The 24,422-nt window shown below is 42.4% G+C and overlaps 1 protein-coding gene across 1 annotated transcript in view; it reads left to right on the top strand.

Moving 5' to 3' along the window:
• Positions 1 to 24,422, top strand: part of LOC147701041 (ly6/PLAUR domain-containing protein 3-like) — a 428,896-nt gene that overhangs the window by 217,835 nt on the left and 186,639 nt on the right. Inside the window, exon 3 of the mRNA XM_086929843.1 lies at positions 10,695 to 10,877. Within this exon, the coding sequence (XP_086785969.1) occupies positions 10,695 to 10,877 (183 nt within the window). The remainder of the gene's footprint in view (positions 1 to 10,694; positions 10,878 to 24,422) is intronic.

The following is a 24,422-nucleotide window of genomic DNA, read 5'->3' as shown; positions in this document are numbered from 1 at the left end:
ATAACCTTTGCTCTGTATCTTTTTTTCTATGAGAATAAGTATTTTTTAAGATCTATTAGACACAAATGCACTTTTCTTGTTTCTAGGCTGTTGTTTAGGCTTTTCTTGCACTAAATGCACGTTTATATCTTTTTGCACTGTATTTGTGTCGTACCTGTTGCATTTTCTTCCCATGGGTAGTGGTCTTGTATCAGATTTAGGTCTACTGCCTAGTTTTTGGGAGGTGCATATATGGTTGTTTTTGAATTTACTCTGTACAAATGCATTATATTTACTACCACACTTTTTCTATAGTTGTTTTCTATTACATGCATTTTTGTCCTGATCAATCAAGTAGTATTTGTATAGCGCAACTAGTTACCTTAGAGTGGTATCCAAGCGCTGTGCTGCCAGTTTCATTTGAAAAGCCAAGTCTTGAGTCCCTTCCTGGAGTCGTTCAGTGAGGTGGAATACGGAGGGGGGAGGGTGTTCCAGCCTTTAGCGGCAAAAAGAGAGAAGGAGCACCCACCTAAGTAGCTGCAGAGCAGAGGTTTCTGGTTGGCTGGTGGAAGATCAGGTGATGGTTCATGCAGTCAGGTCTTTAGTTTTGGAGGGCTTTGTAGGCGCTGGTGAGGAGCTTGAACTGGCACTCTTCAGTCAAGGTCTTTCAGGTGCTGAATGATGTTCACCTCTTGGGGAGGTTGGGGATCAGTCTGGCTGCTATGTTCTGGGGTGTCTTGAGCCTTTGCATGACTTGGGTGATGGCGCCGACATAGAGAGCGTTGCCATTGTCATGCCGGCTGGTGATAAGGGCCTGTGTCACAGTTTCTCATATGCTGGCGGGGAGCCATCTGAAAATCTTGTGAAGCATGCGGATTATATGGAAGCAGGTCGAGGCGACGGCGTTGATCAGATGTTTCATAGAGAATGTGCTGTCCAGTATGATGCTGAGGTTGCGGGCATGGTCTTTCGGCTTGGCTTCCGACCTCTGCTGGCCACCAAGAGTTGTTCCACACGATGGTGGGTCTGCCAAAAAACAAAACATCCGTCTTATCCGTGTTGAGTTTAAGACAGTTGTCTCTTGAAGAACTATAAACCTCCTAAGGGGTTCACTGATACACCTGGGACTTTTAAACCAACAAAGAAGAGATTTGAACAGAAGCTGTAATATAAAAATAACATTTTTATGAACCTCAGATGAGGGAGACTGCATCATACGGTACCCTCAGCCCACTGTAGGAGCCAGTCTAAGGAGTACAGGGGCCTTAGATATGCATGGGTTACATTGGTCAGCATAAAACCAAGGGGAGGTCCTGGCACATACCAGCATGCAAATTGACTAATAAGGGCATATAAAATGTGCTTGCTCAACAAAGTGGGATGAGAGACATTTCTCCTTACATCAGCAAGAATAGCCTGACCGTTCTATACTAGGAGCAGGTGCATTCTCTGAGCTAGGCCTTTCTGAGCATGTGCAAGGCACATGGTACATGGCTAACTAAAATGGCTGCCAAGTACAAAATGGCTTTCAGCTCATGCTAACAGCGAATCCTGCAATCTTTAACACTCTCATCCATGATGCAGTTGCGGAGGTTAGTCGTTGTCAAAGTGGGGTTTACTGAGAATGAGAGGACAAGCTGAGTGTCATCTGCGTAGGAGACGATGTTGATGTCGTGAGATCTGACGATGCCTGCAAGAGGTGTCGTAGATGTTGAAGAAGTTAGGGCTGCATGATGAGCCTTGGGGTATTCCACAGATGGTGGGCTTGGGTTGAGAGGTGAAGGGAGCGATGCAGACTCCCTGGGTGCTTCCTGTGAGGAAAGATGCCATCCATCTTAGCATGTCTACTGTGATTCCAATCAGGTGTAGACGATGGAAGAGGTTGTGTTGGGTGTCAAAACCTGCAGAGAGATCAAAGAGGATGAGGGCGGCGGATTCTCCTCTGTCAATCAAGTAGAGCTCGGTTGTCATCTGTTACTGAGTTCAGCGCTGTCTCTGTGCTGCGGTTGGCTCTGAAGCCTGAATGAGAGGTGTTTTTTCCAAAATGTTCTGTGAGTTTGAGGTTGATGCAGTTTTTTGTGTGTAATGGGATGAGGGAGATGGGATGGTAATTTCAGGAGTCTGCTCAAGGTTTCTTGAGGAGGGGTTTGACCTCTGTGTCAGTAAAGGTGGCTGTTGGTATGGAGTCATCAAGGATGGTGGTGAGCTGGTAGCTGATGTCATTGCTATCTAGGTAGAAGAATTGGTTGGGTCACAAGGCAGTGGGTGATCCTGATTGGATGGAGTTCACCCGGTTGGTAGTTGCTGGTGTGCTGAGTTGCTCCTATGTGGTGAGTGGGTACTTGGTGGTCGAGGTCGCAGGCTGAGAAGAGTTCGGAGGGTTTAGGTACTTATTTCATTGTGGAAGTGGTTGGCGAGGGAGATGGAGAGTTGTTGTGAGGAAGGGATCACGTTTTCAGTAGGTAAGGGTCGGAGAAACTCTCTGATGATGATGAAGAGTTCCTTGGTTTGGATGGTGCTGATTTTGATCCGACGTGTCAGGGACTCCGTTTTTGCAGCTGTCAGCTGGTGGTGGTAATGGTAGAGGACTGTTTTGTAGGCGGCTCGGTCGGTGTCATTCTTGCTGGATCACCACCTTCTTTCTAGTGGTTCACACTTGCGTTTTAAGTTCTGGCAGATACTAGCTGGCTTGTTTGGGGGGTCTGTGTATTTTGGCTGGTTTGGTGGGGACAAATTATTTGCAGCGCTGGTGACCCAGGCATTCACATTTTCTACTGTCTGGTACAGGTTGGTGGTGATTTTGGACTGAATGGTGCAGAGGGCGTTGGTCCAATGCTGCTTGGTTACCTTGGTCCAGCTGCTGGGAGAGGGTGCTGTGTCAGTTACGGTGGTGCACGGTGGGCCAGTGAGGGTGAAGTGTACGATTGAGTGGTCCGTCCAGGTGAATTCGAGGTGTGACTGAATCTGATTCTGCTGCTGGTTTTGAAGATGAGATGGAGCATGTGCCATGCACTGTGTGTGGGGCCTGAGACAATTTGCTTCAGCCTGATGTTGTCTAGTATTTCAGGGAGGTCAGTAGTGATGATATTGGTGGGGTCATCCTTGTGGAAGATGAGGTCTCCCACGAAGATGAAGTTTTCGAGTTCGATTCGTCCATCGTAGGTTATTGATGGACCGATTGTCTGAAATAGGGATTGAGGGCTCAGCATGGAAACTTCTTCAATCCTTCTTAGCTGATATTCATATTGTAGAACTGGACGACAACTCATCCAAACCTTTCACACTTCCCTCGGGGTGCCACAGGGCTCTTCATTGAGCCCAACGCTTTTTAACATATATGTGGCACCACTAGCTGGAGTGATTAGATCATTTGGTTTCGAGCTCACCTCCTACACCGACGACACACAAATTGTGTTCTCGCTGATGAGTAGAGGGGAGAAGGAGACTGGAGATCGTTTCTAGAAGTGTATGAGTGCCATATCCAGTTGGATGTCCTCCAATTGTCTTAAGTTGAACTCTAATAAGACGGAGGTTCTAAAGTTTGGGAACAATCCACTGGTATGGACACCGGAATGGTGGTCAGATGACTTGGGCCTCTGCCCTATACCCACTAAGAAATTCAAACATTTGGGGGTACTAATGGGTAATAAACTTGCCATGGGGGATCAAGTGAACTTGGTTTCCTCTTCCTGCTTTATGATTTTAAGAGTCATCAGGAAAATTAGGTTCTTCCTCACCGAGAGCAACATTAAGACAGTAGTCATGGCCCTTATAACATCGCGCTTGGACTATTGTAACAGCCTATATCTGAACATACAGAAACAACATCTGTATAGGCTGCAGTTAGTCCAAAACACAGCGGCTAGGCTACTGTCTGGTACATCTAAATTTGTCTCCGTTAGAGGAGCTTAAGAAGCTACACTGGCTCCCAATAAAACAGATAGCCCGGTTCAAGGCTCTTTGTATAGTATTCAAAGCCATCAATGGAAACGGACCGAAGTTTTTTAGGCAAAAATTTCACTGGTACATTCCCGGTAGAATGTTACGATCCACCAGTGCTAATCAAGTGCACATTACAAGCAAAAAAAATGTCTGCCCTGTATACTTCAATTAATGGCTCATAAAGAGTCCAAGGATTTCAATTACGCAACTTTGAGCTCACCACATTTAACGGCCACACCACATGATTAACCAGACAAGAGGTAGAAAAATATGACTTTTTATTCTCTTTTTCTAGATATACTTTTTTTAAAAATGCATCATTTAATGAAAATTCATAATGCAAAAGTTTAATCACATAAGATCCTCAAAACAGCCCCACATCACACATTCATCTTTCATTCAACACCAAAAAATTGCTCCTCTTGCATATCCTCATACATTCCACCAACCACATCCAACTTATAACAATTCATACAACATCCTCAGTACAAATCCCAAAGTGATACACTGAAGACGTCCTGCAGTGTCTTCTCAGCGGAACGCCGGAGACCCAAGATGGTAATAACAGGACGAGAAGTAACCACGCCAACGCGCGTTTCGGTGTCAAGCCTGATCTACGGCTGCACCTTCATCAGGGAAAACACACGATGGGAAATGAGGGGGCAAAAAAAGTCAAAACAGCGGCCAATCTGTGGTAGACAGAAAACATCACTTTATAATCATAAATTCACAATATTTTAACAAACTTTACACCTTTACTTGGTATCAATACCTTTACACATTGTCATGGTCAGACAGTACCAAAGATACAAAATTCATGAATTATATTTTCATTTACATCTTTTAAATTATTAATTCATAGTGTATGCAGTGAGCTCAACAGTTGCGCAAAAAAGATGAAAGTAACCTTAAACTGGTAATACTGGACCAGCAGCGCTGGTGAGCACAGGAATCCCTTGGTCCCACACACCCGATTCATTCACACACATATATTCAGCTTTCACTTAGTTAAGATGCATGCAACAATCAGAAGGGAAGGTTTCGGTAGATATCCTCTTAGTAAACAGCTACTCTCGTCTTAAACGCTGTGCCAGATTTTCAAACAGGATGGACATTCTTCCCACTTCTACAGCGCCCAGAAGAAATAGATGTTTGTTTCAAAACCGGACAAACTAGATAATTACCTCACACACGGGTAGCAAAGTAGTTTATGTATAGTGATCCCTCCATAAATACTGGAAAAATCCCAGTTCTCCGGAAGAAAACGCCTATTCAGAATTTTACGCCAGGGACGCCTCCAATGATGGGCAGATTCTACAGCAAAGATTAAATAGTGATTCGAAAGATCACCATCCCACGTTGATTAGGACAGAAGATCAAAAAGGCATCAAACACTTACCAAAGAAGGCTTTCGTCCCACAGGACGCAGATTCAACAAGTCTTCAAATCATATTCCGATGTAAGACAAATTTCTCAGCAATCAGATTTAAAACGCGGGCTGTAATCAGCAAAGACGCCTGAAAAGGGTAACATACATTTCAGATACCGTCTCATGTGCAGAAGCTGTCAAAGACCGAACACAATCTCAAAAACATATCCCAACGGAGCAGAGTTCTCCGAGTGCTAGTCCTTGCTTCTAAGTTTGTTCACCTTTGCGCTAATTGCCGCCCTTTTCATTAAATGGATAGCCATAACAACAAACGGCACACCTACCGTCCAAGCGGCAGGCGGGATTAACTGCTCCTACGTTGCTCCGGCAGTGCCTCGGGGAGATAAGATATCGGCAGACATCTCAGGCAATCCTGTTCGATAGTTCGGTCACTTGTTAGCTCTATGAATGAAATATAAAGAGCAAATTGAGGAGGCAAAGCAAATTGCACCACAAACGTCTCCGGTAAAAGGTGTAAGGGTATTATGGACAGGCACAAGCCCTACTCAGGGGTCCCGCAAATATGTAACCGACCAAATGTTGGCGGCTCCATGTTGCAGGGATTCTGCTCAGTCACAGAACTATGGTTGGGACCACATAACCATAGTAGGCAGGGACTGAGTTATCATACCACCTTAGTATCTATGAGCCTGACACAGACTAGCTATAGTGTCTCACTTGTCCTCCTCCTACTCACTCACAGAGAAACAAGTGATTTGACACCCCAGAACACAACACTCCCGACCCTCTCAGGACACACCCTTTTGCTCTCACACTCGTATTTGTCCACAATAATATCTGACAGACACAAAAAATGTTTAAAATATTTATTTATAACTATCGTGCTGTAGTATTCAGAATACGTGCCACAATAAGTAAGAAGACTCCTAACACACATACGGTCAGCACAGTAAGTAATCCGTAAATCATTAAAGGAGCTGTCATAGTATTAGACAGGGGAAACTAACCCCCGCCCCTTTTACAGAAGCAAGGTAATTATATATAAGAAGATCTTGAGGTGTTTGCAGTGGAGCCTGTACCTTAGCATGCACAGATGAAAGTTCCACATCTATAGCGAAGTGGCGATCTCTTCTGTGTAAAATCTCTCTCCAACTATTACAACCCAAAGATCTATAAACATCAGGGAAAATAACAGGCAACTCACTCATACAGTCGACTGCAGCCACTGCGGAAAGTCGTTGGCATTTAATCAAGGACACTGCTTCACCTGAAATATTAGAAATAATATTTTTAGAGACCACAGGAAAGTGACCCAGTAACTTCACCCCCAAATCTAGGGCTGGACCTGCCCCATGTTCGTTCTGTACATGTTTAAGAACGTTTGGAAGAACGCTCATCAAGGGGGTGCAATAACAAAGTGTATACACTGTAGTAAACCCTGTTCCCCAGATGTTGCAGTCAGACAAGGGAGGGACCATACCACCAGGCAAACACATGGTAAGGATCCCACATTTTTCCAGAGGACAAGTAAGGGGCAAGACAGCATCTAGTTGATTAGTGATTTGAGCAATCACAAACAAAAATCCTTCACGGTAAAGGAGACATTTGCCCATTACAGAGTTGATAATGATACTGCTAATAACAAGCCCTCCACAATGTGGAGCCTACACAAGGGGCGCATACCTTTATGACAAAGAGTACATGCTCCCAAACAACAGCTGTATTTGTGTGTTTTGCCTAGGTGCTAGAGCCTGACCAAAACAGAATAAAAAGGGGCATTGTTGTTTGACCTTGTCTACGGTGTTCAGACTAAAACGCAAAAACAACAGCAGTTTCTGTGTGAAAGTACAGCGTGGCATGAAGTAAAATATGTTTGTATAGTAACATGTGCAACGCAGACAGCAGCCTGCAACATGCTCAAGCTAACATAAGGGAAAACGAGAATGGGCCTGCACGGAACATATGACACATTCAACTAGAGATTAAAAATTTAAAAATAAATATAAAAAAGACATTTGAAATACAAAAAACTGAGGGTGGCACAATACACATTATGATTGGAAACCTGAGCACATTCGGGGATTGGAAATCATCAAGGCAAGTATGTCAATTTCATACTGTTGCAGCAATTAATTAAACCCCATAGCAGATTCTACTGACAAAACGAGATGGGTGCTTGGGGACCAGTCTCGTTTTGTGGCTGGAGCTTCAAGGTATTGCTGTGTTTCTGTTCAGCTTTTCTGTTGCCAAAGGATTGGATTACTTTGGCCCCCGCATCTAGGAACTGTGGAGTTTTTCTGCGACTTGCAGTCCGTGACTGCACGGAGAGACCTGCTCACTGTAGCTCAGTCTCAGATAACACACTATCTTGGGCAAATGCGTTGAGACGTCAATGGGGGCCAGGGAGAGGAACTTTGTGTGCGCGGACACAGGGACAACTTTAAACCTGCACCATTCATGTTTGTTCACCGATCACCAGCACTCACCATGAGTTTTAAGAAGGCGACAGAAATGCTTACCTGAGGGCCGGGATGGTGCCTTCTGGGAGTCGTAGTCTGCTGAGGGAGGCTGCGAGATGGCATTCCAGCAATCAATCACCTTAGCTGGGCTTCCACCAATGGCGGCAGGTGGCAGTTTGCAGTGTTCGGCATTTGAAAAAGGCAATCAGCCGAAATGCGTCATGCCTCTTGTGCGGCAATAAAGCTGTTCTTCCTGGTCCCCTGGCGTGTCCCTTTGGTTCTTTCCTTGGCTGGTGGAATCTTTCTGTGGATATTTCGAATGCTAGCCCTGAGCGTGCTTGGGGGAAACGTCTTGTTTTGTGGCCCAAACTTCAAGAGTATTGCTGTGCTTCTGTTCAGCTTTTCTGTTGCCAAGGGATTGGATTGCTTGGCCCCTGCATCCAGGAACTGTGGAGTTTTGCTGCAACTTGCAGTCCGTGACTGCACGGAGAGACCTGCTCACTATAGCTCAGTCTCCGATATCCCATGATCTTGGGCAAATGTGGTGAGACGTCAATGGGGGCCAGGGAGAGAAACTTTGTGCTGCGCGGACACTGGGACAATTTTAAACCTGCACCATTCATGTTTGTTCACCGATCACCAGCACTCACCATGAGTTTTAAGAAGGCGACAGAAATGCTTACCTGGGGCCGGGATAGTGCCTTTTGGGAGTCGTAGTCTGCCGAGGGAGGCTGCGGGATGGCGTTCCAGCAACCAATCGCCTTAGCTGGGCTTCGTCCAATGGAGATCAAATGGATCAATGAATGGCGGCAGGTGGCAGTTTGCAGTGTTTGGCATTTGAAAAAGGCAATCAGCCAAAACGCGTCATGCCTCCTGTGTGGCAATAATGCTGTTCTTCCTGGTCCCCTGCTGTGTCCCTCTGGTTCTTTCCTTGGCTAAAAAACAAATGTTTTGATGTTACAGTTAGGTAAAAATGTCACTTAAAATATATAATTTTAACTCATAAAAACTCTGAAACTCACCAGTTACATTTCATACAAGAGCTTGTAAAAGGCTGTGGGGAAACAGCCACAACACAACCGTTCAGGTTTACCAGTCTAGTTTATTTCAATTCCAATAACTTTTCATGGAACCAAAAGAGGCATTATTTAATTTACCATTCTGAAAATGTTATGAATGCCATTTAGTGGCCACAAGAAGCTTCATTTACACTGAGACTTCTATTCCATTCATAAAGGGAAATCCACTTGTAACTTTACAAGAAGTAAATTGACACTTTTGAGCAACTTTAACTTTACTAATTTTTGCTATTCACCATTTATGTGTAAAGTGTAGACTTACAGTACCACACTCTTGAACGGGGTGGAGACAGTAGAAATGTAAAATATGACTTTTGAGCTACTACTTGTAGTGACTTTTTGATTATATATGAAGTTCTACATACTTGACAGAGACGTCTGCGATGGAGATGATGTATAGCAGAAATCATAAATGTGTATTAAACTTAAAAAATAAATAGAAACAATATTTTTATGTCAAATATTATTGTTAAATATCTCATATTTACTATGTAGCATTATTAACTCAATTTATAATGAGAATTTGTATTATTTTGAATACAGTAAATGGAACGAAAATTATTTTCCTGAAGTTTAAATAAAAAAAAATAATCCAAACTAATTAAAAAAAGAATATATCTTAATAAGTGTTAAACATAATGTGAAAAATTAATTAAAGGCCATGTAATATTTTTTTGTAAATATTGGCACATTCATTTTTACATTTAGAAATGTTTAATAGAATATTTCAAAATGAAATGAAACGATTTTTTTTTTAATATTAACCCATTGACAGCGGCTGGAATTCCTCCGCGGTGCGGGTGATTTATGACTGGGCATGGTCAGGACGGCCCCTGGCCGTCCTCCGCACACACCCACCATGACGTAGGACGGCAGGGGGCCGTCCAACGCACGCAAAGGGTTAAGTAAAATGTATTTCTATGTTTAAATTGTTTCAATTATTTAATTTGTTCTAACATTAGTTCCATTATTTCATATGGCCTTGGGTAGTGCTGGACTTACTCTGGCTCAGAAATTAAATACCTTTACTACTGTGTTGGGTCCTTTTTGGCTGCACTACCTATAGAAGGGCAGTTTGTAAATAACAATCTACTTACATTTTTCTGGGTGGGTGTTTGACTCCCTCAAAACCTCTCCATAGGCCCCCCAGACCCCTCTTTAGTCCTCTCCTAACCCATTCCATTTAGTAACAGGTATTCCTCATTTCCAGCAAGTCTCCTCTATCCATCCCACATTTAGTACTAAAACGTATGCTCACATGCGAGAATATCTTTGCTGTCAGGGTGGAGATCTCCACACAGAAAACATAAGGGAGTCGGAGGCATAGACCTCCTGAATTGAAATGAATAATTGTAGAAAATGATTTTCGCTCCCTTGGCAGCATCTTAGCGCATGGGTATGTGAATAGCATTTTGTAGTACGTACTACAAAATGCAGTTTTTGTAGTACGTACTACAAAATGCAGTTTATGAAGCTTTGAATCCTATGATTCTCAGATTTTAGGTACACTACCTCTAGAGCCTACAGTAGCTAGTACCTTAGTGCAACTCATGTACACCAACCTCCCAAAAAGTTATACATTTCACTTTGAGTTATTTCATCGGTGTATGTGTGCTTGTGAGAGAGATCAGTTTTATTAGTCTTTTTCCTTTAACCATTATGTGATGTTACTTCCTGTGTTATTTTCAGTATGTAAAAGGGCCCAACACACCACCTACTCATTGATTTTCATAAACTAATTCTATTTGTTGTTATTCTCTAATAAATATGTCGGCCTCTGATTTTGCTGTGCACTCCTTTGAAGTTTATGTTTTTTCTTCCCTGTCTCTCTCTCTGTAATATCAGGTAAACAAAATGTGTCAGCAGCCATAAAGGGGTGTGACCTAGGCGTCCTCCACAGCCAGTCATACCAAGAAGGCTTATTCAATACCTCGCATAGACGTGTGAAAGCTCACGCCTGCTCTGAAGACCTCTGTAATACCTTGGTGACTGAAGACTTCCTGTACCAGCCGCCATTCATCTTAAATGGTAATTCTCTTTTTATGTTTCAAAAGAGTAAAATTTATTCTAGTAAAAGGGTAAAAAATAGAAAAGAAAAAATATAATAAGGATACATATACAATATAGCATGGGTACTCACAAACTTTCCCTCTGGGGCCAAATTTACAGTGTGGTTTGTGTCTGAGGGCCGCACCAGTGGGGGCGGGGCCAGTGGGGGAGGGGGCGGGGCTAGACCAACCAAAAAACTGACCATGAGGTTGATCACTGGTCCCTGCAGCGGACACCTTCGTCCGCTGAGCCATCAGACCCGGCATACCCACCTCTCTCTAGCTCTCTTTCTCTCTCTCCCTCCCTCCCTCCCTCTCCCTCCCTCTCTCACTCTCCCTTACTATGTCCCCCTCCCTCTGTCTCCCTTACCCTCTCTCACTCCCTCACTCTGTCTCCCTTTCCCTCTCTCCCTCCCTCACTCCGTCTCCCTTTCCCTCTCTCACTCTGTCACTCCCTTTCCCTCCCTCCCTTTCCCTCTCTCACTCCCTCACTCTGTCTCCCTTTCCCTCTCTCACTCCCTCACCCCCTTTCCCTCCCTTCCCTCCCTCCCCCTCTCTCACTCCCTCACTCTGTCTCCCTTTCCCTCCCTCACTCCCTCACTGTCTCCCTTTCCCTCTCACTCCCTCACTCTGTCACTCCCTTTCCCTCCCTCTCCCTCCCTCACTCTGTCTCCCTTTCCCTCTCTCACTCCCTCACTCTGTCTCCCTTTCCCTCTCTCACTCCCTCACCCCCTTTCCCTCCCTCCCTTTCCCTCTCTCACTCCCTCACTCTGTCTCCCTTTCCCTCTCTCACTCCCTCACTCTGTCACCCCCTTTCCTTCCCTCCCTCACTGTCACTATCTTTCCCTCCCTCACCCTCCCTTTCCCTTCCTCCCTTTCCCTTTCCCTCCTTCCCTCTCACTCCCTCACCCAGTCTCCCTTTCCCTCCCTCACTTTGTCTCAACTTCAGGGATTCCGCACTCCTTGATTTGTTCCATAATTTGCCTGCAGTAAGAAGAATTCCACATTTATTACCAGTGTATTAGTATTAGGCAGAAACTATTCTTGAATCAAAGCTAATAGGGTCTTGAATGCAGTAGACTCAGGTGCAAGGGACTCTGCAGTAAAGCACATGGCACCCTCCTAAACTTCACATGGTTAAACATGAGTAAAGATAAGCATTTTAAAATTCATAATGCTCCATGATGACTTTATCCACCTACCTGAACAGGGGCCACCCACATTTAACCAACAACCCAGTTTCTCATAATCCATCATTCCATCTTTAGCCATTCCATTCATTCATCCACTCTGCCACTAATCCATCTACCTACTCATCCATCCTTCTGTCTGTCCATCCATTCACTCTGCCATCCATCTTTCATTCATTCATCTATCCACTCTTCCATCCACCCATCCATCCACTTTTCTATCCACCCATCCCTCCACTCTGCCATCTAGTCACTCATCCTTTCACCAACTCATCCACCACCTTGCTATGCCATCCCACCTCATGTCCATCCACATATTAATCCCTTCATTCTCTCATCTTTCACCAGTCCATCCATCTATTCATCCACCCCTTTACTCTTCCATCCTTCCACCTGTTCATTCACTTATTCATTAACTCACCTATACATTCACTCATCCAACCCTTGACTCTTCCCTCCTTTCACCTGTCCGTCCACCTATCCATTTACCTATCTAGTCACTCATTCATCCATCCGCCATTCTTTCACATATCCATCCACCTATCAATTCACTCAACCTTTCACCCATACATCTACCCAGTCATGCATCCATTTATTCACCCACCTTTCAATATTCCTTCCTTCTTGCATTTACTCATCTTTCTTGTTTCCTTACTCCTGCTTGCGTTATTTATGAGCATTTGTCTGCTGAGTTTCAGGCAGAAGAAACCCCCCAAAAATCCCACTCCCAGTGTAACTGCAAAAGTGGGGGTTCACAACGCTCCTGCAGGTGATATGTTTAAATGTTTGTCGGGCGCATGGTAGCATTAGATGTCTTGGGGGCAATCTATACAACTGATGATTAATATCATTAAGAGATCTCCTGCTCATTAATGGCAAACAAAGGTAGGATGCAAGGCAATAGCACACATAATATTCAGACAACATTTGAAGGAAGTACAAGGCAGTGCGACATGGTGTGAATTTATATTTCTCCATAAGCGGGAGGATGTACTTTTTGTGATACACCGTATAAGATTTACAAAAAAAGATGAGGTGCAAATTAGATTGTGGTGAAGTTCCATCGCCCGGGTGGAGACCGCTTCGGAGCACACCCACACACAGCCGCACCGAGCGCATTAACAGGTCTTTAAAGGACCATTAATATGTTAATGAGGCTGTGTTGTTCACCTCTTAGGCCCCTGCAGGTCCACTCTAAGTATGGCAGGAATCGCCCGGCCAGCCCCCACAGAGCAGCAGTCTCCAAGTCGCGCTGCTGCAACTTGTGTTGTCAGACACTCTTTAAAAATTAAAACACCGGCACGATATGTGCAAGGTCCGCGGGCCGCCAGGGAAGGCTTACCGGGCCGCGGTTGGCCCGCGGGCCGTACTATGAGTACCCGTGCAATATAGTATAAAAACATATGATTGTACATGAATGATTGTTTACAGTATCAGTAAAAAATGAAAAGAGGAGGTTGAGGAAAATACAAAAATATAAAACTGGTCTGGTCAATTATCGGGAACATAACAACATATTTCTATTAAATCTATGTTAAAAGCAGAAAAACAGATTGTCAAGGAGGTTTTAAAACCTCTTTTTCTGAAGTAGTATGTGCATGTGAACGCTTAGCGTGACAATGGATACATTTTGTAAATGGGGACCGTAGATTCAAACATTTTACAGCCAAAGACATTGGATATATATAAGCAGTGTCCAATCTATGGTTGTGACATACAGCATACGACCAAGCTTGGAAAGAGAGAGATCAGACAGATTCTTCCAATGTTTGGTAATCGGCTGAAACGCTACTCCCAAAAGTAAATCCAAAACTTGCATATTTAAAGGATATTGAGACCAATCATCAGAGAGAGAACCCAAAAAAATATTGGCAAAAGAGAAGGACACCCCAGATTGAAAGACTAGAGTGATTTGTTTCCAAACACATTTCCAGAAGTCATGTTAAAACGGGCCAGTAAAAAGTAAATGTTTTAAATCTGCATCTGAGGAGGAACATGACCAGCAAGTATTAGGTATATCGTCATTTATCTTAAGGAAAAAACTAGGAAAAGAAGCAATCAATTGTAAATAAAGAAGAGTGCCTGCATGGTGTTAGCTGCTCTAGAGGTTTTCCTAATCTTAAACCAAATCTTGTTCCATATCTCAGTGGACCAGTTAACATCTAAATCACATTCCCATTCCATTTTCACTTTAGGCTTATCCCTGGGAGATTTGCGTAAAAAGATATAGATACTTGATGCTTTGGGACCTGAGCTTAGAAAAGCATGAGTGATATTTATGGTAATATTGGACAAAGCCGGAGTGAGAACAGACTGATTAATAGCTAGATTCAAAGCATTGTGTAGCAATATGTTTTGTTAATGACATACAGGTTCTTTGTTTATTCCAAAGAAAAGGAGATAATATGGAATGTTTTCAAAACACTTTGATGTATTGCAACTGAAATGTTAGAAATAGTAAAAAGAACAATCAGGGATAACATCATCTTTATTGTGTCTAACCTTCCCCATCAAGAGTATAAAGGGCGCCATTTGTAAAATAGGGAAGATATTATTAAGTAACATTTATCTAACTTAATGGTTATTGACGATTTAATTGAAGCAAAGAAGTACATACCTAAGTATTTTATATGTTTAGTGTTCCATTTGAAATTAGTTATTTTAAAATCATCCTGAAAAGTAAATTTAGTTAAGGTTAAAATGTTGCATTTGTCTTTGTTGAGTTTATAACCAGAGACGGAAGCGTAAGCCTCTATCTCATTGAGGAAAGTAGGTATGGAAGATTGTGGTTTCGAGAGAAATAACAAAATATCATCTGTGTATGCTACCAGCTCAATACGCGTGCTCTCACAGGTAAAACAATAAAACTCTGGATTTAGCCAAAGTTTTGATAGGAAATGTTCTAAAGCTAAATTAAACAAAAAAAGGGGATAAGGGACAACCATGCCTAACGCCTCTTCCCAGATTACAATATGAGGAGGTAAGGCCATTAGCAAATATTGCTGCTTTAGGATTTGAATATAGAAGAGAAAGTAAATTAGCAATTTTACGACCAAAGTCAAACCATTTGAGAGTTGAAATAAATAAAAGGGCCAATAGACATTTTCAAATGCTTTTTTCCGCATCTAAAGCAATAGCCGCTAAAGATTCGGAAGGGTGAGAAGATTTGGAGAGTATGTAAAAAAATTGCTGCTATTTGTCGGTCAGGAAACAACCTTTTACAAAACCTGACAGTTCCTTATCTAAGATACTAGGGAGAAATGATTCTTATCTTAAGGCCAGGGATTTTGAGAAGATTTTATAAGCTATATTTACTAATGAAATTGGTCTATAATTTTTACATAAACGTGGATCTTTATCCTTTTTGGGTATAAGGCAAATTAGGGACTCCAAAAAGGAATCTGTAGAAGTTGCCGTTTGCAAAAAGGAATTTAGAAGGATGTGTAATTAAGGAAGAAGTAGTTGGGAAAATGGGAAAAAAATTAACAGTGAAGCCATTTGGGCTTGGAGCTTTATCTCTCTTAAGAGTAAAGAAGTGTGTAATTTTTTCAATAAAACATCAAGCTCCAATAAATCCAAATCCAAGTGAGTATCAAAAGATTTTTTAATAGAAGAAAGATAATCCGAAATGGATTTGTCTGTAGGTGAAGCTTCTGGTATATATAGGGATTTGTATAAAGTATAGAATTCTGGAAGAATCTCTGAATCTTTATATTTGGGTAATTGCTGATCGTCAAGGATCACTTCGATGTTAAATTTGTGTTTTTTAACTTTAAGGTAATTTGCCAATAATTTATCTGATTTATTTTGGCAACCATAACATTTTATACTGGATTTGAGCAAGTACAAAGACTCCTTATTGAATTGAAACTTTGTCGCAATGAGATCTGTCAAGCAATCCTTTGACTTAGTAGCATAGTAGAAGTGTTCCAATCTCTTTATCTTTTGAAAAAGGTCTGTGGCAATTTTTCGGGCATTATGTAGTTTTATGGAGATGTAATTAATGATAAAATCACGAGCAGCAGCTTTAAAAGCATCCCACATGATATGAAAAGGGAGAGTGTCTGACACATTGAAATGTAAATATTCTTTTTAAAAAAGGGATTGATGAGGTGAAAACAGGGTCAAGTAACAACAAGTTGTAGAATCTCCAACGACTAGGAGCTGAAGGCCTGTTAAGTATGTCTAAGGAAATGGATACAGGGGCATTATCAGAAATCAAAATAGAGCCAATATCTGTCAATTGTATGGATTAGGAGATGTTATGAGAAATAAAATCAATACGTGACAGCGTCTGATAGACTGGGGAGAAGTAAGTATATTCTCTCAGGGTGGGATTACATAATATCCATGTGTCAATTAAATGCCTATGCTGAAAGCAATGTAGGCATGATTCATGAGCTTTAGAAAATATAAAAAAAGTTGGAGTTACGGTCTATGAAGCGGTCTCTAATTTGATTACAAGCTCTTGCTAAAATGAGGATATCATGAGACCACTGCATCACATTTTCTGCAGGGTGAGACCAAAAAATGGAATCACCCGCAGTTGGTGCATAAATGTTCAACAATGAGAGTGAAAGCTTCTAAATCAATAAACCTGTGAACAGCGACCCACATCATCATTTTCTTGAGAGATTTGTGGCATCGTGTGATAACACCATTATGCTTACCATCACCTGGAGAGAAGAAAACATCACCAACCCAATCCCTTTTTAACTTTAAGGATTTGGAATCAGTGAGATGTGATTCCTGAATCATTGCTATATCAGCCTTTAATTTAGGTAAGTGTGATTATATGCGTTGCCTTTTGATCAGTGAATGCAAACCTCAAACATTCCAACTAACAATATTCAATGATATATAATAACTATTGAGAGAACTAATTGAACTGGACAGACATAATGTAGACTTGATATATGATAAACCCCATAGGTATGGGCGGAAAATCCGTTTCGCTCGCGGATTTTGCGGATTTTCGGGAAATTCGCAATCCGCGAGATTCGCGAATCTCCCGCAAAATCCGCGAGCAGCGGATTTTGCTCGCACTGCTCGCACTGTTCGCGTGAGTTCGCGGCTTCCCAGTACAACTTCGCGCCCCGCGAATAAGTGCTAAATTGCAGAAATACGATCTTAGCAAAACTGAAACTACTTACCAGGTTCAAAAGTTCAGGCTCATCATTAGTAGCCATTTCCTGTAGTGCTTCCTGAGGGGCCCCTCCAGAGTTCAGTTGGCAGTTGCAACTATTATGTGACCCTGCTCTGAACCTCAGAATAGTTACACATATGCCACAAAGGTCCTGAATTACAGCTAAGGGAGACAAGCAGGAGCCAGGCTGGAAGTTAAAATCCATTAATCAGCCCCTAATTCATTATTGTCAGTTGGGGCAGGGCAGGTGTTGTAACTAATTTTGCAAAAACAGGGTGCCTTTTCCTGATTTTATGCCTTATGTGTGGTGTTCCTCTCCCCCTTGGGGTGGCCACCTCTGTGTGAACAAGATTGTGCAGTGTTATCTAGGTGACCCAGGCGAAACGCCAATTCCCAAACCAATTTTTGCCTTTAGGAGAAACCGCACAATTAGAAACTGTCTAGTTAAAACATATCCCAATAAAATGAAAAGGAATTCCATCAGAACATTAGATGGGTCAACACCAACAGGCAATTATGCCTGTGGGAACTGTAAAAATTGCCCTTCTATAATACCAGGTCCAAATATAACCTTGGGTAAAATAACACACATGTATAAAGAATTATTCAACTGCAGAACTAACAACGTCATATATATGATCAATTGCCCTTGTGGCAAAGCATACATAGGAGAAACCCAACGAGAGATCAGGACAAGAATAACTGAACATAAGTCAGCCATCCGTACCAAAAAGTTGGCAGCACCTCTGGTGGCCCACTGGACAGAAATGGGCCATACAGTAGAGGATGTACGGTGGTGTGTTATAGAACAAGTCAGCTTAAATAGGAGAGGAGGAGACTTAACCAGAAAACGTAGACAAAGAGAACAATATTATATGTCCAAATTCAATTCCTACAAAACAGGTCTGAACAACAAAGAGGAATGGGAAAGAATACTGTAATGTAACCAGGGATTCAGACTAAGGTCCAGGCAAAACATAAATAATAATATGAGTTAGCATGAGAATTGTGTAATATGAAAGGGTCTGAAAAATGGTTAGATCTCAGGCAGTAGTGCAAACACTAGTGTTAGTGGCCACTGAGGTGTGGTACTAACGATCCCCTGTGTAAATAACCAGACAATAGGGTCCTTAAGTGTATACAATGTCCAACATTATAAAATTATGTTTTAACATCGAATTATATTTTTTCGGGTGTGAGGTCACAAATACCAAACAACAAAAAAAATGCGCAGGATGACAACTATTGGCACAACCACAACAATTAGGAGATATAAATTGATATAAATTTATATATGTGGAAAACGACGTCTGTAAACAAGTGAATAATATAAAAACAGAACCAATTTCGAGTGGTTTTGCCTCCCCAATCCAAGATGGCGCGCACTATCAGTGACAAGGGGATAGGAGACGCAAAACAGGCAAATACGGGCTCGTAAAAGTAATTTAATAAACATGAGTAACGGGAAGCACAAACAGTAGCATTCACAATAATCCATGTATATTCATGTACCTAGAGACGAAAGTACAAAGCGGGGTTTAAACAACAAAAGGTCCCCTGATCCAAGATGGCGACCGCGAAATAAGCGCGGAAAAATCTTATGGTGGCTCAAATAGAATAAGAAACAACGCATGAAACGAGGTATAATCGCGAAATCAACAAAAATAGCAACCATTGACGGAGTATAGAGTGAAACTACGGCATGAAAATTAATAAAAATAATATATACATTCTATAGCGATCGCGGCCAAATAAGTCGGTGGAACCCCGCGAATGCGTCATTAAAACGATAAATAATGGGCATATTTATTAATATGAGAAGATGAGTTGAGGGAGCTCTAATATAAATAAATTTAGTATAAAACGCTAAAAGGGAATAAGGTTTAAACCCACTACAAGATGGCGGCCACAGTCGGGTCACCAAACAATTGCCCCAACTAATAGCGGCCAGGTGTAACTAATGAGTCAATCTCTGACGGTATAAATACCAGACAGAAGTAAGCCTGATTAGATCGAGAAGACTCAAGAGGCAAGGAGGACGCCACGCAGTTCAGCTCCCATTACCAAGTAAGTAGAGATAGGGTGAACATTGCGCAGTAAGGAGAAAAATGCTTTTAAAAAAAGACTATTCTGATACAGCTACAACATTTGTTTCTTCTCAGAAGTACAAGCCAAGTCAAAAGGCTTCAACTTAAAGATTGCCAACCACAAGAGTGAAGTAAATTAAAAGTAACTCTAAACATCCAGTGAGGTAAGAACTGTAAGAAGAATGGGGCATATTTGATTAAGTGTAGTGGAAGTAGAGAAACACTAACAAAGATTATTCCATCCCTAGACGGAGCAGGGGTAAGAAGTATCAAAAGGGAGCTCCCAGAGGCGTCCTCCTGACGACCAAAATATAAGTGGAAACAAAACCGGTGAGGAATGGATAGGCCTATTTTTTAATCACTGGAGCAAAGAGGGGTTAGTTAAATAACAGATTGATTACAAAAAGAAAAAAGTAAATATACATATATGCTTTCCCTTTGCCTTGTAGTACTGAAGTGGTTAAATTCCATAGACTCTGAGGAAAGATCGAGAGTATCGATTGTGAAGGTAATTAAGCAGGGGCATAACCGTCAATCCATACTGAATATAACATAACATGTAAGGAAAAACCTAAAACAAACGGTCTGAATCCTTTTTTGTTTATCCTATCTTAATAACAGAAATCCCATAGAAACAAAGGGGACGAAAAATATGGGCAGATGTTAAACGGACTCATATGACTAAAAAAGATCCAGGGAATATCACCTGGGTAAGTTGAGTAATATATATGGTGGGACACATACAGTTAAGGAAAAAGAATCTTAACCCAGTCCCCAGGGTCATAACAAAGGGACCCGTGAGTAATGACCATGCGGATATATTAAAAAGATCTGAGACAGGGGTATGGGACAGGACTGTCCAGTACAGTAAATGAGAACTGAGTCAGTCACTAATATTGGTGTAAGGAAACACACTCCCATGCTATCATCCCGCCCAGGAGGTAATCAATCTATAGAAAATGAAAATAGACAGAAAGAAAGTTGAAGTAAATCTTGAGTTGAGGTGTGCAAAAGAGAATATATAGGTTACCAAATATTAGGTTTTAACTAATGATGTACTAAGTAAATGTAATTGATGTTAGAAGATGGGACCTAATGAAATGTATTATGATATATGTTTTTGTAGATGTGACCAATCAGGGAACGAGTCCTGAAGAAGGTGCAAGAATTTAAGAGGCACCGAAACGCCGCGTCGACAGTTTGTTCCTACAATTTGTGTTCTACTATCTATGTACAAATATGTTTTTGGCAAACATTGCTTCACAAGCAGTTTTTTAAAAAAAAATTAAAATTGTTTTAGAAATGTGTTATTAATATTATTTGTATTAATTGAATATATATCGTGCAATTGTTTTTTAATGTAACAGTTTTGTAGTATTATGACTCTTTTTTAAAGAAAATTTTTGAATAAATGTATGACAATTTTTAAACAAGTCTTTGATTCATATATGGTCCCCCATGACACTGAAGGGTTGTTAGTTCACCTTGTAAATTTGGTAACCTAGATAACACTGCACAATCTTGTTCACACAGAGGTGGCCACCCCAAGGGGGAGAGGAACACCACACATAAGGCATAAAATCAGGAAAAGGCACCCTGTTTTTGTATAATTGTCGACCCAATCCTTTTCCTGACAGAAAGGGTAGCTCCCTACTCACAACTTTTCTGGTAACTAATTTTGCAACAATGAAAGCACTTAGCAAGTGCAAAAGATCACTAATCAGGGCGCACTAAGGAAGCAGGTGCCAGCTAAAAAAATATTCTGTGACACATTAATCAGCCCCAAATTAATTCAGGTCACTTGAGGCAGGGAAGGTGTGCTTTGCTTTGCCGAAAATAATGTACACTGGACAACCAGAGGGTGTGGTGATGAAACAGAGGGTGGCATGGGTGGGCCAGAGGGTGGCATGAGTAGTCAGAGAGTGACAGTGGTGACAGAGAGTGGCAGTGATGAAGAAGAGTGTCCCAAACAGGCTGGACACGTAGAAACAACAAGTTCGCAAAACTTGCGACCCGACAGGTAAGTTCGCAAATTGCGAAATTGTAAAAACCCTCGCGAACTGGCAGAAACACGGGCGAACACAAAAAAAAAAAAATCCGCAAATTCGCGGGAATTCGCGGATTTTGCGGATTGCGAGTTCGCAAATCCGCAAAATTCGGAACGCGAGATTCGCAAAATTCGCCCATGCTTAAAACCACAACATCATGTATGCAAAAAAAAATGTAACAGTGTATGAAAAGGGAAAAAGAAGAAGAATATCAGAGATGAAAAGTTAGAGGAAAGTATCTGAAATGGAAAGATAAAGAAAAAGCAAATAGAGAAATGGGATGGAAAGAAAAGATAAGAGCAAGAATAGAGAAAAACAACAAAAGATAAGATGAAGAAAATGACACAAGAAACACAAAGAAAACAAAAATGTATACCTATCAAAATACAATAAGGAGGATGAGGGGGGGTGGTGATATCACATGGAAGACCGGTACATCCAGATCTCACAGTACCGGACACAAAGATAACTGGATTTGACAAGGTACAGGACAACGAGGAAGACATACACTGGGATGTCTAAGTAGGAAAATGGATAAGAGTAGGTTATTGGCTTATAATATAATGCTCATAATACAGTCCTAACATCAAAAATGGGAGAGATCTAAGAAGGAAAGCATTAGACGATCAAAGCTGCATACAAATAGGGTAAACAGTAACAAAATATCAAGAATACGTATTCAACCAGACTGAGAGCTCGAAACACCAGAGGTATCCATAGTTTAAATTTTACAAGAATTAGGACACTTTTCACTTTAATTGGATTGTTAAACAAGGCTGTCCTATTCCTGTATATGACCTTAAAAAGACAGGGATGAAAAAGGCCATATCTGGCTCCAAGAGCACGAAGATCAGGTCTCATATTTAGAAAGTCTCTACGTCTGTCTGCAGTATTTTTAGCATAGTCCTGCGAGAAAAACAAAGGATGACCCAACCAGAAGATCTGTATATTCTAGGAAATGTAAAATGACACCCTTTGGGCGTTTAGGAGCAGAAGTGTTGACATGTTGACGACCCAGTCTATGTGCGCATTGTATGTTCAAATTAGTACCTTCTGGTAGATTTAGCACTTTGGGTAGAAAGTTTTTGAAGAAAGTGATAAGATCTGTGCCCTCCGTGTTCTCCGGCCAACCATAAAAGCGTAAATTGTTCCTTGTGTTTCTATTTTCTAAATCTTCGACTTGTTTCTGCAAGTAAGGCACTTGTGACTGAAGAGTGACCACTTTACTTTCAGTTACTTTATATGAGGAGACACTTTGTTCCACAGCGAGGAACCTTTTATCCAACTGGGACCACCTGTTAGTAAGAAACTAAAGTTTGGTGTTTGTTTGTTCCATGAAGGGTCTTAAAGCGCGTATTTCCTCCAACAGTATGTCCAGCAAGACAGGAGGTGGTGACTTAGCAGGAGATGGTGGGTCTTTTTTTAGACGTTTGGATTTAGCCTTGACAGGATTCACCACATTGGTAGTCGTTGAAGTCGCAGATGGAGACGCGCCAATTTTTGACTGAGAGGTTGAGGAGGACTTCATTGCTGTGAACTTTGAACAAACTGGAATTCTTGATGAATCTACGAGTCTGAGATGAAGCAGAAGAATTAAGCCTTCTAAATCTCCCCATATGCTACACGAGAACAAGGTTTAATGAGACTCAGGAACCTTGTTAAGGAAGAGACAGCCATTATAAACCAGAGAACACTGAAGCACGGACTAGGGTCTGATATTGTGCTGACTGTTTATCCAGAACATAAATCTTTTGGAGACAGAGTCCAAAAAAGCTAAATCAATCAATCAATCAATCAGGCAACTTGTAAAGCACACTACTTACCCGTGAGGGTCTCAAGGCGCTGGGGGGCGGGTGCTACTACTGTTCGAAGAGCCAGGTCTTGAGGAGTCTTCTGAAGGTGAGCAGGTCTTGTGTCTGCCGGAGGTGGGTAGGGAGGGTGTTCCAGTTCTTGGTGGCGAGGAAGGAGAAGGATCTGCTACCGGAGGTGGTTCGTTGGATGTGGGGGACAGCGGCCAGGGCAAAGCTGGCGGATCGGAGCTGGCGGGTAGGGTTGTAGAAGTCTACTGTTCAGGTAGGCTGGTCCGGTGTTATGGAGTGCTTTGTGTGCGTGGGTGAGGATCTTGAAGGTGATTCTCTTGACTACGGGGAGCCAGTGTAGGTCTGTCAGGTGAGGGGTGATGTGGCTGCGGCGGGGGACGTTGAGGATCAGTTGGGCGGAGGCGTTTTGGATGTTGTAGTCGTCGCAGGTGTTTGGCCGGGATTGCTGCGTAGAGTGCGTTGCCATAGTTCAGCCTGCTGCTGACGATGGCCTGTGTTACCGTTCTTCTTGTTTCGGTAGGGATCAATGTGTAGATCCTGCGGAGCATGCGGAGGGTGTTGTACCAGGATGAGGAGATGGCGTTGACCTGCTTCGACATGGAGAGGGAGGAGTCAAGGATGATTCTAAGGTTGCATGCGTGGTCAGTGGGTGTTGGTGCTGTTCCGATCGTGGTCGGCCACCAGGAGTCATCCCAGGCTGAGGGGGTGGGGCCGAGGATGAGGACTTCCTTCTAGTCAGAGTTTAGCTTCAGTTGGCTGCTCCTCATCCATTGGGCGACGGCCTTCATTCCCTCGTGGAGGTTCGGTTTTGGCGGTGTGCGGGTCCTTGGTGAGGAAGAGGATGAGCTGGGTGTCGTCGGCATAGGAGATGATGCTGAGATCGTGCTGGCGGGCCACTTGTGCGAGGGGGGCCATGTAGACATTGAACAGCGTCGGGCTGAGGGATGAGCCCTGGGCTACGCTGCATATGATGTCATTGGCTTCGGATAGGAAGGGTGGGAGGTGGATGTTCAGGGTTCTGCTGTGGAGGAAGGACGTGGTCCAGTTGAGGGCCTTCTCTTCGATTCCAGCTTCTTGGAGGCATGTTTTTAGTGTGCAGTGGCAGACCGTGACGAAGGCGGCTGATAGGTCAAGGAGGATGAGGGCTGATGTATCGCCGTTGCCTAGTTGGCACCTGATGTCGTCTGTGGCGGCGGAGAAGGCTGTCTCAGTGCTAAGGTTTCTTCTGAATCCA

Source organism: Lissotriton vulgaris, chromosome 7 (genome assembly GCF_964263255.1).
Source record: "Lissotriton vulgaris chromosome 7, aLisVul1.2, whole genome shotgun sequence".
In the NCBI taxonomy this organism is placed as follows: domain Eukaryota; kingdom Metazoa; phylum Chordata; class Amphibia; order Caudata; family Salamandridae; genus Lissotriton; species Lissotriton vulgaris.
The sequence above is the reverse complement of the archived record's forward strand: the minus strand, read 5'-3'. Positions and strand labels throughout refer to the sequence as shown.